The 13,168-nt window shown below is 48.4% G+C and overlaps 2 protein-coding genes across 2 annotated transcripts; one reads left to right on the top strand and one right to left on the bottom strand.

Moving 5' to 3' along the window:
• Positions 1-320: 320 nt before the first annotated feature.
• On the bottom strand, positions 321-7,231 carry psmd11b (proteasome 26S subunit, non-ATPase 11b). Its single transcript, XM_084474842.1, has 13 exons — positions 7,122-7,231; positions 6,266-6,367; positions 5,507-5,703; positions 4,957-5,014; positions 4,477-4,671; positions 4,200-4,344; positions 3,717-3,777; positions 3,461-3,523; positions 2,930-3,055; positions 2,568-2,603; positions 2,411-2,462; positions 2,168-2,310; positions 321-1,240 (listed from the first exon to the last, which is right to left on the bottom strand). The coding sequence occupies exons 1-12, from the start codon at positions 7,210-7,212 to the stop codon at positions 2,168-2,170; spliced, it is 1,269 nt and encodes a 422-aa protein (XP_084330968.1). The 5' UTR covers positions 7,213-7,231; the 3' UTR covers positions 321-1,240.
• A 2,892-nt stretch (positions 7,232-10,123) lies between these two features.
• cdk5r1b (cyclin dependent kinase 5, regulatory subunit 1b (p35)) lies at positions 10,124-11,056 on the top strand (the record flags this gene model as incomplete). The annotated part of the gene is made up of 1 exon (XM_084474844.1): positions 10,124-11,056. One exon carries the CDS (start codon positions 10,124-10,126, stop codon positions 11,054-11,056), a length of 933 nt encoding a protein of 310 aa, XP_084330970.1.
• Between the last annotated feature and the right edge of the window lie 2,112 nt (positions 11,057-13,168).

The raw sequence follows: 13,168 nt of genomic DNA, 5'->3' as shown, positions 1-13,168 counted from the left end.
CTGTTATTTAATGCCCTTTAATGTCATGTGGCCTTAAACCATTAGGCAACAGCAGAAAGACAATCATAATTTAATTTCAAACAGTGGTCAAATCTCAAACCCTATAACACGAGGATTATTTGCCTCCACTATGTTTTATTCCCCCCCCCCCCCCCATTGATATTAAATACAGGCACATTGTCAACCCAGTGCAGGGTCATTCAATTTACTACTGACCCTTAAACTATTAGCAGCCTCTCAAATATGTAGGCCTACCCTGTCAGTCATACCAATTAATGCATAACGCTTATCTTGTTTTTGCAAGAGGCAAGACAAAATCCTTAAAATACAAAATATTTATTTCAAAAATGACTTCATAAATGAGGGGGGGGGGGGGGGGTGAAATAATGAAAACCATACAAATGACGTGTTACTAGCATATCCCACTTGCGCCAGCAACTAAGAATGAAGACATGTTCTCTGGGTTAGTCAGACGATGCCATGAAACCTCCACTTCTGCGTTTCTTACTTATTACACATGAAAAACCATTGGCAAACAGAAGGGCGAAATCAGTGGCCACCGTGGAAGGGGTTGATCCACTGGGCGGATTTATACGAGCAGAAGAAAAAGAAAGGGCAACATCAGGGAGAAGGTGAATATGTTGAGCTTCTGCAGAGCGGGAGCAGGTGATTGGCGTTGATATGGCGGGCCCAGTACACTAGCGGGCGCTGTTTGACCAACCCTTTAAATCGGTGGATGCCAAGTGTCTGAATCTCTTAAAAACAATGTGCCTCTTCAGAATATAAACCAGGAGGACAGAAAACCGTGTGCCTGCACATTACATTACAAACAGGTTGTTGAGGTCACACCCTTGAGGTTGCAGTGGAGTTAAAGTAGGGCTTTGTAAGCCCAATCTTCTGTATACGATATATATATAGAACATATGTATTCTGAAACTTGTAATCGTTTATTGGTGGTTGAACTGTATTCCCTGATGGCCTGCTGTGAGCAGTGCATGTTGTACAGAATCCTGCATGGATATCAAAACCAAAAACAAAGAGACAAGGAGGTGATGATGAAGTTTGTCCGTAGTGGGAGGGCTGGCGGGGAGAGGTCTTTCGAGAGGGAACTGGGAATCCGGTTTGATGCAGTTTGTGGGACGGTTGTCGCTCTCCCTAGTCCCTTTCTTAAAATATTACACACGCGGGTCACACGCACACACACACTTCCTCCATTGCACTGCTGTGGTCACCGCTTGTTCTGAGGACAGGAGAGAGAAGCAGGGGGTGAAGATGTGAGCGTCTCGTTGGTCACAGCAAAGCATACCGTATCCTTCTACAGCGGTGGACTTTGGCATTAGTGCTGTGGCAGGAGCTTTATTCATAAAGGGTCTCTTGAAGTGTCTACTACCATTCAAAAGTTTGGGGTCACCCAGACAATTATGTTTTTCATGAAAACTCACCCTTTTATGCAATAGGATCATCAATTAGCCTTTTAACAGGATGAGCTAAACAATGTACCATTAGAACACAGGAGTGATGGTTGCTGGAAATGGGCCTCTGTACACCTATGTAGATATTTCATTTTTTTTTTTGATCAGCCGTTTCCAGCTAGAATAGTCATTTACCACATTACAATGTCTAGACTGTATTTCTGATTGATGTAATGTTATCAGTGCTTTTCTTTAAAAAATAAGGACCTTTCTAAGTGACCCCAAAGTTTTGAACGGTAGTGTATATGGTCAGACTATTTCAATGACAGTTAATTTGCCATTCATAAGCTTACTGTTAAGCCAAACTAGAATGTATTCCCAGTTGGTTCGCCAACATCACCACTTGTACACTCGACAGCTGATTACACACAAAGAATACCTAGATTCATGTAAATTACATGTAATGTAAATTAAAATGTAATTTGACTGATCTCTAAACCTATTATACATATACATTCATTTGTTTAACTTGGTGCATTAAAACCAACGACTACAATGCCCATTAAACCTACGATAGCAGAAAGTGATGTGATCATGTGACGACGACCCTCGCTGATCCGTTTCTTCCAGAAGCAACGATGCATCACTTCTGTTTTCTATTTTATTTGATCATAATGAAAAAGCGAAAGTGGATCAGCATTGACGTTGGTAGCCTCCACACAGCAGCACTGGTGTGAGGATGACACCATTCTCACCTATGTCAGCTTCTTGGCCTTGTTGTAGAGCGCGTCCACCACCTTGCTCATGTTCTGGATGGTCTCCAGCGCGGCTCCGTACGTCTTGTCCACTGGGGGCTCGTCGAAGATGATCAGGACCCCTTCGCCCTGGTCCAGGATCCCTGGAGGAGTCGGCACAAGGGGGAAGAACACGTTAGGGTTCTGGCTGAGGGGTGAAGGCTGGACCGGTGGGTCGAGAGAGACGCTCGGATTACAACGTACCGTGGAACTTTTTATCCAGGATCATCTGTGACAGTTTTCTCTCCACATCCCCCTGGCGAGAATAACATCATGAAATCAGACACCAGACGTGTACACAAGTGAAAGTAAAAGAAAAGTGGATCAAATGAAAACGAGACAATGATTAAGATATCTATACCTTTGAGAGTTTGATGATTTCTGATATGTGATCTATCTGAAAACAAAAGAACAATTCACACATTAGCAGCGAGTCAGACGGCTGGGACATAATGCTAATGAACATTACTACCATTAAACCACCGCCTGGGCGTGCAAAGGATCACAGGAGGCCATGTGCTCAACAACTTGTAGAGGTCAGCGTTACCCTGCATGGCGAAGAACTCCCCACTAACCGGGTCACCCCCCCCCACTAACCAGGCCACCCCCCTAACCAGGCCACCCCACCCCACTAACCAGGTGTAAACAGGCCACCATGCTAACCAGGCCAGCTCACTAACCAGGCCACCAGTCTAGAGTGTGTTGGAAGGTTGCTGGCTATACCTGTACTCTGGAGAAGGGCTCGATGACCCTGATGAGGTTCTGTTCCAGCAGGTTGTCGTAGAGGGTCACCAGGTGGGAGCTGATGATGGGGTCGTCCTTCAGCTCTGATCTGTACTCAGTTAGCGCCTGGGGGAACAAAACGCAGATGCTGAAACCGTCCCACAAGGGCCATGAGGAAAGATGTTCATATAGAACAGGGAACTGTCAAATCACTCCTGTGCCTTTAAGTCACTTGGCAAACTCTCTCACCCAGAGCCACTGCCTTTTGGCTGGGAGTGAAACACCCGAACCACGAGACTATCCTACCCCCATTAAGTTAGAATGTGGAACTAAAACCCATGGATCGACATTAGTTGACTATTAGAAACCAATACAAGAAGAGCCAGGGGTAAACGTTTAAAGCAATCCTTGTTGCACTCCTTATCTGGCTGAGAAAAGATGAGGTGGCAGTGGAAGTGATGTGCTAAGTAGATCAGGAGACTCCAGAGAGCAATGAGGGCGGTTTTGGTCCGACAACAGAAAGGCTCTTACCTTCTCAAAGTCCGCTAATGATCTGTTCTTGCTGGCCTGTGCGACACATTTCATTGCGTCTGTCTGAGAGAAGGAAGGCGAGAAGGGGGGAAACAGTTATACCGCCAGTCATAATTGGAGGGGGAAGCCATTAAGAGCCGCGTTGATGCCTTTAAACAACACGTAAATATTAGTTTCTAAATTGTGTGCTTAATGATATAAAAGTGGTTGAAAGAGTGTAAAAAGATGCTTGAACAGAGCATAGACGAGTCCTCACCTGTCGCCCGGCGTGCCGTAAGCCCAGCTTGCCACTGATCAGCAGGGGTACCTCCTCTGGTCTGAAGAGACAGAAACCAGAACATCCTCATCACAACGCCATACTCACACAGAACCACAAATAACTGGCTTACGGTTCCTACTGATTATATAAGGCCAGTGAGAACAGGTTGGATGGTAACCAGATGGTTGCGAGTGTCGAGGTGTCCCTGAGACACCTACCAAGGTGTCTCAGGACACCTCAAGCAAGACACCTCAAGCTAACTGCTCCTGACGAGCTGGCTGTCGCCTTGCATGGGTGAATGTGAGGCAATATTGTAAACTGCATTGAGTGGCCACTGGTTAGAAAAGGACTGTAAAAATGCAGTCTATCGATGAGAACATGGTTGCCATTGGTGTTTGGCCCACTGTGCAGTTGTGGTGCGTACCGTGAATGTTAAAACCCTCTATAGGTCCCCTTTAACTCATTAGTGAGGTCTCTTACGAGTTGAGGACGATCTTGCAGAGCAGCATGTATTTGAGTGCTGTGACCGCCCTGGGGCTGTCGATGGAGTCATAGCCCTCAAAGGCCTCAAAGTAGTAGGAGTAGGCCGTCTTCCAGTCCTTCTCCTCCGCTGCGTGGATGATCCCTGCAACACAACAAGTTGAGAGTCAAGTCATCCATCTGACGAAGGTCCGGTACCAAACAGTTAATAAACACGGTGCTGCACTGCAAGTTGCTGAGCGGTGAACAGGATGGATGGCATGCCGGGCTCTCTCACCGGACTGCATGTCCAGAGCTGCCTGGAGCTTGGGGGGACAGTAGATGCCGTTGGCGGTGGTCCTGGCTGAGGTGAGGGCCGCGCGGGCCTTGGGCAGGTTACTGAGAGCGTGGTAGGTCTTGCTCTCCAGCAACTGGACCTCCACCAGCAGAGCTTTGTCATCCATCTTCTTCAGCTCTTGGAGCAGCTGGGTGCCTGGTTGGAAATGAAGAGGAACACACACAGTGAGGACACGTCAAGCGCTGCTGCCAAGTGGGTGAAAACTAAACCGGCATTATCTGAAGACTGTATTAACATTGGGCACTTAACATCCTTAAGGGCATGTGTACAACCTAAGGCTGTGTTGTGGTTTCCCATTTGCACAAATGGAAAAACGAAAACAGTATCCCATCTTATAAACATCATGTGCGTTTTTTGTCCCCCGTTGAGGCCCCTTCTGTAGCCGTGGCAACACAAACCCTACAGCCTGGGTTCCCTTACCGAGAGACAGGGCCTCCTGGTATTTCTTGGTGTCAAAATAGAGTGAGATCAGTCGAGCCTGTTGAAGAGAAATACAAACAAGTTCAAGTTATTATTTAGTAAACCAAGATACACAATGCATTATACTGGTAGGTCTAAAATGTAGGGCCCTCTTAAAGACTAGGTACCTAGACCTACCAGTGATCAACTAACCCTTTCTAATTCATTATTCTGTTCAAGCGCATTGCGGTGACTACAACTGAATGCCTGGCCTATCCTTACAGTTAACCGGCCAGCACCCCAGTATGCATGCATGTCAATTATGGCACCCATTGCACTCATGATCATCCCTGGAAGGCGGGATACCCCACTCTACGTTCCTTCTCAAGATTTCTCCCTTGCTAATCAAGGGAGTTTTTTCTTGCTCTCTGGGTGGGCTAGAGTCAGGGGGGTGTCATAAACACACAGCCTGTTAAGCCCTATCTGTTTGAGTTACATCAATCCTTTTTCTTCCGTATGAATAACCCTTATGTTCTGTAGCATCAGACACCCCATCACCACGTCTCCTCACCTCGAGCGCCTGTCTGAGGAAGGTCCTCTTCTCCGTCTTGGCCCACTCAATGCACTCCAGACACAGTTCCACCTCCTGGCCGGTGGCAGCCTCCATGTCCAGGAACAGGTCCAGAAGGGAGCGCACCAGGCGGGCCGCCTTGGCCTTGCTGATGGAGATCAGGAACGGCCGCACGAACTTCAGCAGACCTCCGAGCTCTGAAGGACACGGCGAGAAACATCAATGTCAGCGTGTTGACGTAAAGAATTACAAATTATCACCCGGCCACCATTAAAGATCACAAGGGAAATCTAGAAAAAATATAAATGACTGATGTTCAAGACTCACTTGTTCACCTAGACTCAGCATAGCCTCCCCTCTTACGCAGTTATTGTCTGTTGTGCACGTCTTGGCACTTAATGTACACACTTATGTATGTTGTAAAATAGTACTAAGCATTGTGAAGCATCTTATCCTAGCCATCGTTGTTGTATACAAGGAATGGGTTAACCTAGTGATTGTTAGAGCTTGGCACTTGGTCAGATCCTTACTGGATCCTTGTTGTTTCCCTTTCTTCTGACAAATGGACTTATTGTAAGTCGCTTAAGATGAAATCCTCTAGAAACTGCCCTAAATGTAATACATCAGAAGAATTTAGAAAATAAGTTATACATAAAAAATAAAGAAAGAAGATACATTTTATGAAATAAATGAGCTGATGTATGACTCTGGCTCCAGATGACTCTGAACTCCAGGAGGCCAGAAGATGAAGGTGCTCACCAGCAGCCTGTCCCGTCTTGGCCAGCAGAGTACCCAGCTCCAGGATGCTCTGTTCCTTAACCCTGACTGCTTCTTCATCACTCTCCTGGACATCTCTCCTCACTGTTGGAAGGACGAAAACCAGTCAGTGGAGCTCCTCGATCCACGCAGCGCGTATTTCTGTGTTGACATGCGATCCGTCAGTGAACGTTATACATTGGTTTCCATAGACCAGGCAGGAACACCAATCCCTGACCCTTCAACCGGGGTCCAGGATATGCTGTGAGCTACAATGCTAGTGTGACAAGGCAGGAGCAGCCGGGACAGGGATGCTAGCTTCATTAGCCTCTACTGTTTCCACCAGAAACACACAAACGCTCCCACCAACACAGCCGTGAACGTGTGATGGTGAACACTTGACAGAGATAAACACGCACATGTCCCCCACGAGAAACAACCCCACTGTGGTTTGACCATGAAAAACAAAGGGTTTAATGACACGCCACCAAAACGGTCACAACAATAATGACCAGGCTAGCCCGAGAAGCTAGCCTGCTATCAATGGACTTTCAATTAATCCAACGCACACAAACCCCACCACCCCTCACTGCCACCCTGATCATAGTTCTGAGTTCAATAAACAGTTTGAGTACATTCACGACAGGGCCACCCTGGGACCCCTTCAGCTAGCTCCGTAGCTAACGTTTTGACGCTAATGCTAGCTAATGCTAACGCACCCGTCCTGCAGTGAGTCAGCAGCACGGACCGGCTCCAGCGGCTAGCAGCTAGACTAGCCTCGTATCGTATCGTCTGTGACTTTTAAAAACGTGTAAACACGAATAACATGTGCCACGCATAGCCGTCGGTCCGTCGTTACCTATCGAGTGGAGTATGTCGATGGAGGCGCTGGAGTCCGTGGTGATGAGGGACTGAGCCCTCTGAAACTCGACTACCGCTGCGGCCGCCATCTTGCTATTCAGATCCCGCCCCTGGTGGCGGAGATACGTCTGGCCTTCGTCTTCTTCTTCTTCTTCTTTTGTATGTTTTTTGGCGGTTGGCTAACAACTTAGATGATAGATAGATGCATTACCGCCATCTTCTGGTATGGAGTGTGGAATAAATAACAACCTCCCTACTAAAAATAAATAAATACAAATAAAATATAATAATAATAATAATAATAGTATTCATAATAATTAAAATAATTTAGAACCTATATTTTGATACGTCTGGCCTCGCGTGGGGAGCGGCGTGCGTCACGTGGTCTTGTCACGTGACGCGTGCTTCGCCGCGTCGCTGCCGCTGCGCCGCCGCGCCGCTCCGACGCGAGGTCGTTGCATTGTGCATGCATTGTGGGAAGGGACATTTATTCATGTGCATTAATAAATGCACTGAAACAATATTCTTATGAAATTACGACCTCTTTTCCTGCAGATGTAATCTGTGTGGTGTGTTATTATTCATTGTAAATTAATATTCGTGTTACTTTGTCGAAGCCGATCACAGTCACGTGATTAAGATAAACTAATCGGTATTTTTTATTATTCTTTTCTTATTTTTTTACTGTAAGACTTATGATTAGATTTTAAAACAGAAGCGAACCACGTTACAAAAATGTTGGTTACTTTACAAAAGCAATTGCATATTGAGAAATAACCGATGGGAAATGAAACACATTATAAATAATAATAAAAATAGGCAAATTATAGGCCTATAGGCTTGACATATATGCAGTAGGACACATTACTCTATTAACTGAAATAAAAATAAATTGAAAATATATAAATATAAAATGAAAATATAATAGGCTAGAATAGGCCCATTCTGTTGTATAGGCTAAAATACATACAGTGGGATGCGGAAACATGCGTAGAATGAGTTCACGGGGTTCATTGCGCTCCTGTAGAAGGTTGTGATTGGTAAGGGCTGCAGAAACAGAACCCATTCTGGGCGCACAGCGGCGCTCCAGCACCGCCCAGTACGCCCAGTCCGCACGAGACAGCCGCTGCACGCTGCAGATCCCGCAGCATCCGCGTCGCGCGCCAAGGACCAGTAGCGCATCTCCATCACAGCGTCCGCATCTCGCGCGAGGAGGACCAGTAGCGCATCCCCATCCAAGCGTCCATTCCACAGTTGCCCATCGATGCCTGCACACCGAAGCATCGGGCGTGTTTGACGTTAACGCTGTTATCTTCCTCTCGCGTTCCCGGGTTGGATTGTTCTGCGTTTTCACTCGATCCGTGGAGATATTATCCGTCTGGATCCGGTTTCACACGGAGGGCTTTGACCAAACACCAGCCGCGCATCACCGCAGTGCGATTGTTTTTCCCAACTGAGCGTAATACAAACATCTGGTAAGTCATCTTCTCCCGACGCCTCCCGCCTCCCAGATTAAACCAGCCTCCGCCTTATTTAGGAACGTCCTCAATAATATGATATTTCTAAATGTTACAGGCCGAAGGGGACATTTGAGGCTAAATACTAATATTGTATTGTATTAAAATAGATTCGTTAAGGGAGCCTCTGTAGAGGACGCGATAATAACAGGACATGATTTAACTGTACTGGGCACCGCCTCATCGCAGGCTGGTGTTCAGAACCATGGAGAGCACGGGCGTACACAAGCACGCATGCTGGAGGAAATGCGCTTTATTCAGGCCACCACCCCGAGGGACAGCGAGGAGGTGAACGGGTGCCCGTCCTGGTGATCTCTGGTTCTGCGTGATGGAATGAGGGATTTGTCCGTCCTTTCCTGTAGCCTAATGCGCACCGTGCATAACTCTAGTGATTTAAGGGTATTTTAAAAGCGGTGTTTATGATGATTACTAGACCGCTCGCGTTTTGATCTATAGATATTAGGATCATCGATAGATTAACGGCAGGTTGGAATGTAGGCCCATCTCGATGTGAGCAGAAGCTCAGCCCTCCTGCAGATTAGGATGTTTACGTTCTCGGCTTCCATTTGAGGCTGCGCTCATGTGTGTTTGACGGGCGGCCCTCACATTGCCCTCACATCTAGAGCATCGCTTTAAGCTTCGATTCATCTCTAAAACAACGAGGACCCTGTAACTGACACATGCATTGTAGCTTCTCTCACTAAATCGTACAGTCCCAGATCATCAGTTATAGCCTATTATTTATTATGGGAATGGGTTTAGCAGTAGCCTATTTCTTTTTGGCCCATAGCAATTGTAGATGCTGGCCCGTTTGAGTGAATGCATAGAAAGTAGTGACATTGAATGGTTTCAGAATGCAGCAATCTTCGGTATTAACATATTTGTGAGAGCATGGCCTAGCGCCTGTGTTCGCTCTCGCACATTCAGGGAGACGTGAGCGGTAGGGCAGGGGGGGGGGCAGGAAGGGTCTGGCTGTGAACCCCTGTGCCCAAAGTCAGCCCATAGCTGCTCGTAACGACATGCATCTCAAAAGATCAACATGTTTAGATGCAGCACACGAAAACAGTTAAATGACTAAAACAGTAAATCCATAGTAAACAACATCCGGGAGCTGCAGTGCCAGCAGAGCGCAGAGTGCCACACACGTCAACAGATCACGCCCTCGTCTCTGAAACGACCGATCTGTTGCGTTTCCCCCACAGGCGCTGCTGGCCACACGGAGACACGGAGCAGCGAGCGCTGAAGACCCCGGCAGCCAATCGTAGAGAGCCTGCCCCGTCCCGCCCTGAGCTGCAGATGCCTGAGACCTCCGGCCGCCTGTAGCCCGGGTCCCCCAGCCCCCCAGAACCATTGAGGCGCCGACCCCCCCGGGACTCCCCCCGCCAGACACCCACCCCTCCCGGAGCGGCTGAACACCCCCCCCCCCCCCCCACCCCTCGGACGGACACCCCAGCCCCCCATCCCCCCCCCACCGGTCGTCACCATGGGAACCGTGCTGTCCTTGTCACCCAGCTACCGCAAGGCCGCCCTCTTTGAGGATGGGCCGGCCACGGTGGGCCACTACACGGCCGTGCAGAACAGCAAGAACGCCAAGGACAAGAACCTCAAGCGCCACTCGCTCATCAACGTGCTGCCATGGAAGCGCATCGTGGCGGTGTCCGCCAAGAAGAAGAGCTCCAAGAAGGTGCAGCCCAACGGCTACCAGAACAACGTCACGCACCTCAACAACGAGAACCTGAAGAAGTCCCAGTCCTGCGCCAACCTGTCCACCTTCGCCCAGGACGGGAGCCCGCCGCTGCCGCCGCCGCCCGCCAAGGGCTCCGCCAACCCCCCGGTGTCCTCCGTCAAGAAGGCCCCGCTGGGCAACTCCACCAACGCGTCGGCGGCGGCCGCCCCCGGGACCCCCAAGAGGGTGATCGTGCAGGCGTCCACCAGCGAGCTGCTGCGCTGCCTGGGCGAGTTCCTGTGCCGGCGGTGCTACCGGCTGAAGCACCTGTCCCCCACCGACCCGGTTCTGTGGCTGCGCAGCGTGGACCGCTCCCTGCTGCTGCAGGGCTGGCAGGACCAGGGCTTCATCACGCCCGCCAACGTGGTCTTCGTGTACATGCTGTGCCGCGACGTGGTGCCCTCCGACGTGGCGTCGGAGCACGAGCTGCAGGCCGTGCTGCTCACCTGCCTCTACCTGAGCTACTCCTACATGGGCAACGAGATCTCCTACCCGCTCAAGCCCTTCCTGGTGGAGACCTCAAAGGAGACCTTCTGGGACCGCTGCCTCTCCATCATCAACCTGATGAGCGGCAAGATGCTGCAGATCAACTCCGACCCGCACTACTTCACCCAGGTGTTCGCCGATCTGAAGAACGAGAGCCAGAAGGAGGAAGAGCGCAGCCGCCTGCTGATTGGCCTGGATCGGTGAGGGGGAGTCGTCTGGGTGGCGGGGTGGCGGGGCAAGGCTGAATTCTGGTCTGGCATTTCTGACCGTCACACCCTTTGTGTTTTCTTGGTCCCGATTGTGGCACAGGATGTTGTAGTTGTATTTCACATCGATGTGTGGTTTGTTTTTTAAGGCTTCTGGTTTGGTTGAGGAGGCTTAGAGGGTGGGGGGGGGGGGGGGGGGGGGGCTGAAGTCTGGAGATGAGGTTAGTAATTATGAATAAATCTCAGAATGTTTCACTTGGTTGCAACCGAACCTGTTTCATCGCTGTCTGAATTCGAAGGCATCAGGACTTCATGGATCAAAACGCCACCAAACCATCTCTTGTTTTTCCACCAATAAGATGTTAATATGATCAATCATATTTCTAGACCAACCACGAGTAGAGACACCTGAGAGCAGAAGCTTTTCTTTCTTCAAAATGCCAGACTCGGGTACATCCTTTGCTACCACAAATCTATAAATATATATAAATATATATATCTATATTAAATATTGAAAAACCCTAAAAACAAGACAAAGACAAAAAAAACAGATTAGGACGAAGCGGAATAATGAATCTACAGCGATGAATGTGGAGCGACGGGGGCTGACTTCCTGTCTGAGGAGGGGATGTGCGCTGGCTGTACCACCGCGGGGGAGAGGAGAGCGTTCTCGCGTGACCACTTTCCTTCACGCATCACTGCTGAGCGGGCTCCGTGGCCGACATCCACCCTGGCTCTTTGGAACGCCAGCACCCACCCACCCACCCCCCACCCTCTCGTCTACTGACCGAGACCGGACCTCTCTGCAGGACGCACCGTGACCAGCCAGGGGTGCCGGCAGCGGGGGGGGGGGGGGGGGGCGGCCGGACACCATGTTGTTCCGAGTGTGTCTGTGTCAGTCTGCGGTGGTGCAGTGGGGCAGACAGCTGGATGTAAGAGCCTGCACTGTACTATAGGACCTTTTACCAGTATAGGACGACCGGGGGTGGACCGACCTCGTTTTCATCACAAAAAAATGAAAAGTAAGCCAACAACTTAATGGATGTTCTCTTTCCTCTCCATCTCCCCAAAACTATGGATGCTTATTTATTGATATTCTGGAAGGAAAATTGTCCTCTCTTTTTTATTTTATTACTTAATAACTTAATCTAATGCACGTGTGCCATGCAATTTTACAGTTTTAGAAGGGCAGGAGCAATGCCTTTATTTATTTATTTGGACTTGATTTTTAAGTGCATCTGCGTTAGAGAATGCTGTGAACAAGGTGGGGCTAGTTGATTTAGCTATGCTTGCTAAAATAGGCTATTTGTTTACAGAGAAATTCTTTTGTACTTTGTCTAAAAGTTGTGTTAAAAAAAAAGAGAAAACACTTTGGAATGAAGGTTCATCTTTGTGTTTATGATTTCTTCAGCTTAGTAAATGTTACTACAGTGCCATATCTTTGATCAAACCTTGTAGGTCAAACGGAAGCCAATAGCTTGGTTTCAGATGTTCAATACGAATCACGATATGTATACCGATGCTTCATTTCTTGCCATTACGTATTCTTCTAATGACATTAATGTGTACATAAAGGGAAAAGACATTTTGAATGGGCCGGACAAGAGAAGGATTTTCTAGAGGCAATGCTGGTGAACTTGTCTTTGGTGGGAATGAAGATTGATGGTGTTTGATACACATGAATGTCCGTAGGGATTTGAGCAATGAATATCGCGTTAAAAACCCTCCGATTATTAGAGACCATCGTTAGATCTGACGTCACCAAAGTGTCATCGTAAGGATTGACCTTGAAAACAAACAAACACATACAAACGCAGAATCTATACTAAAGAGTGATCCTTGAAGACATCACACACACACACACACACACACACACACACACACACACACACACACACACACACACACACACACACACACTTGTGCATGCGAAAAGCCAAACTGAGGTCACACGCATATCAGTATGAAATATATCGACGACGTCACCAAGTTCTGTCCAAACGACGTGTGGCCGCAACATCAACGACGTACATCCAGGAGGTGGAGGAGATATGACCCCCTCCAGTTCCACCTGCTGTCACACCACCACAGGGTCTACATTATTGGGAAA

This window comes from Micromesistius poutassou (genome assembly GCF_964030765.1).
Source record: "Micromesistius poutassou genome assembly, chromosome: 11".
In the NCBI taxonomy this organism is placed as follows: Eukaryota; Metazoa; Chordata; class Actinopteri; order Gadiformes; family Gadidae; genus Micromesistius; species Micromesistius poutassou.
The sequence above is the reverse complement of the archived record's forward strand: the minus strand, read 5'-3'. Positions and strand labels throughout refer to the sequence as shown.

Bases quoted from the DNA above. Each gene is read 5' to 3' on its own strand.
- psmd11b (XM_084474842.1), bottom strand. From the start codon at position 7,212: ATGGCGGCCGCAGCGGTAGTCGAGTTTCAGAGGGCTCAGTCCCTCATC. The intron at 3,524-3,716 runs GTGAGGACTCGT...TCCTTCTCTCAG, and splicing joins TACGGCACGCCGGGCGACAG to ACAGACGCAATGAAATGTGT. The intron at 2,311-2,410 runs GTACGTTGTAAT...CGACTCCTCCAG, and splicing joins CCTGGATAAAAAGTTCCACG to GGATCCTGGACCAGGGCGAA.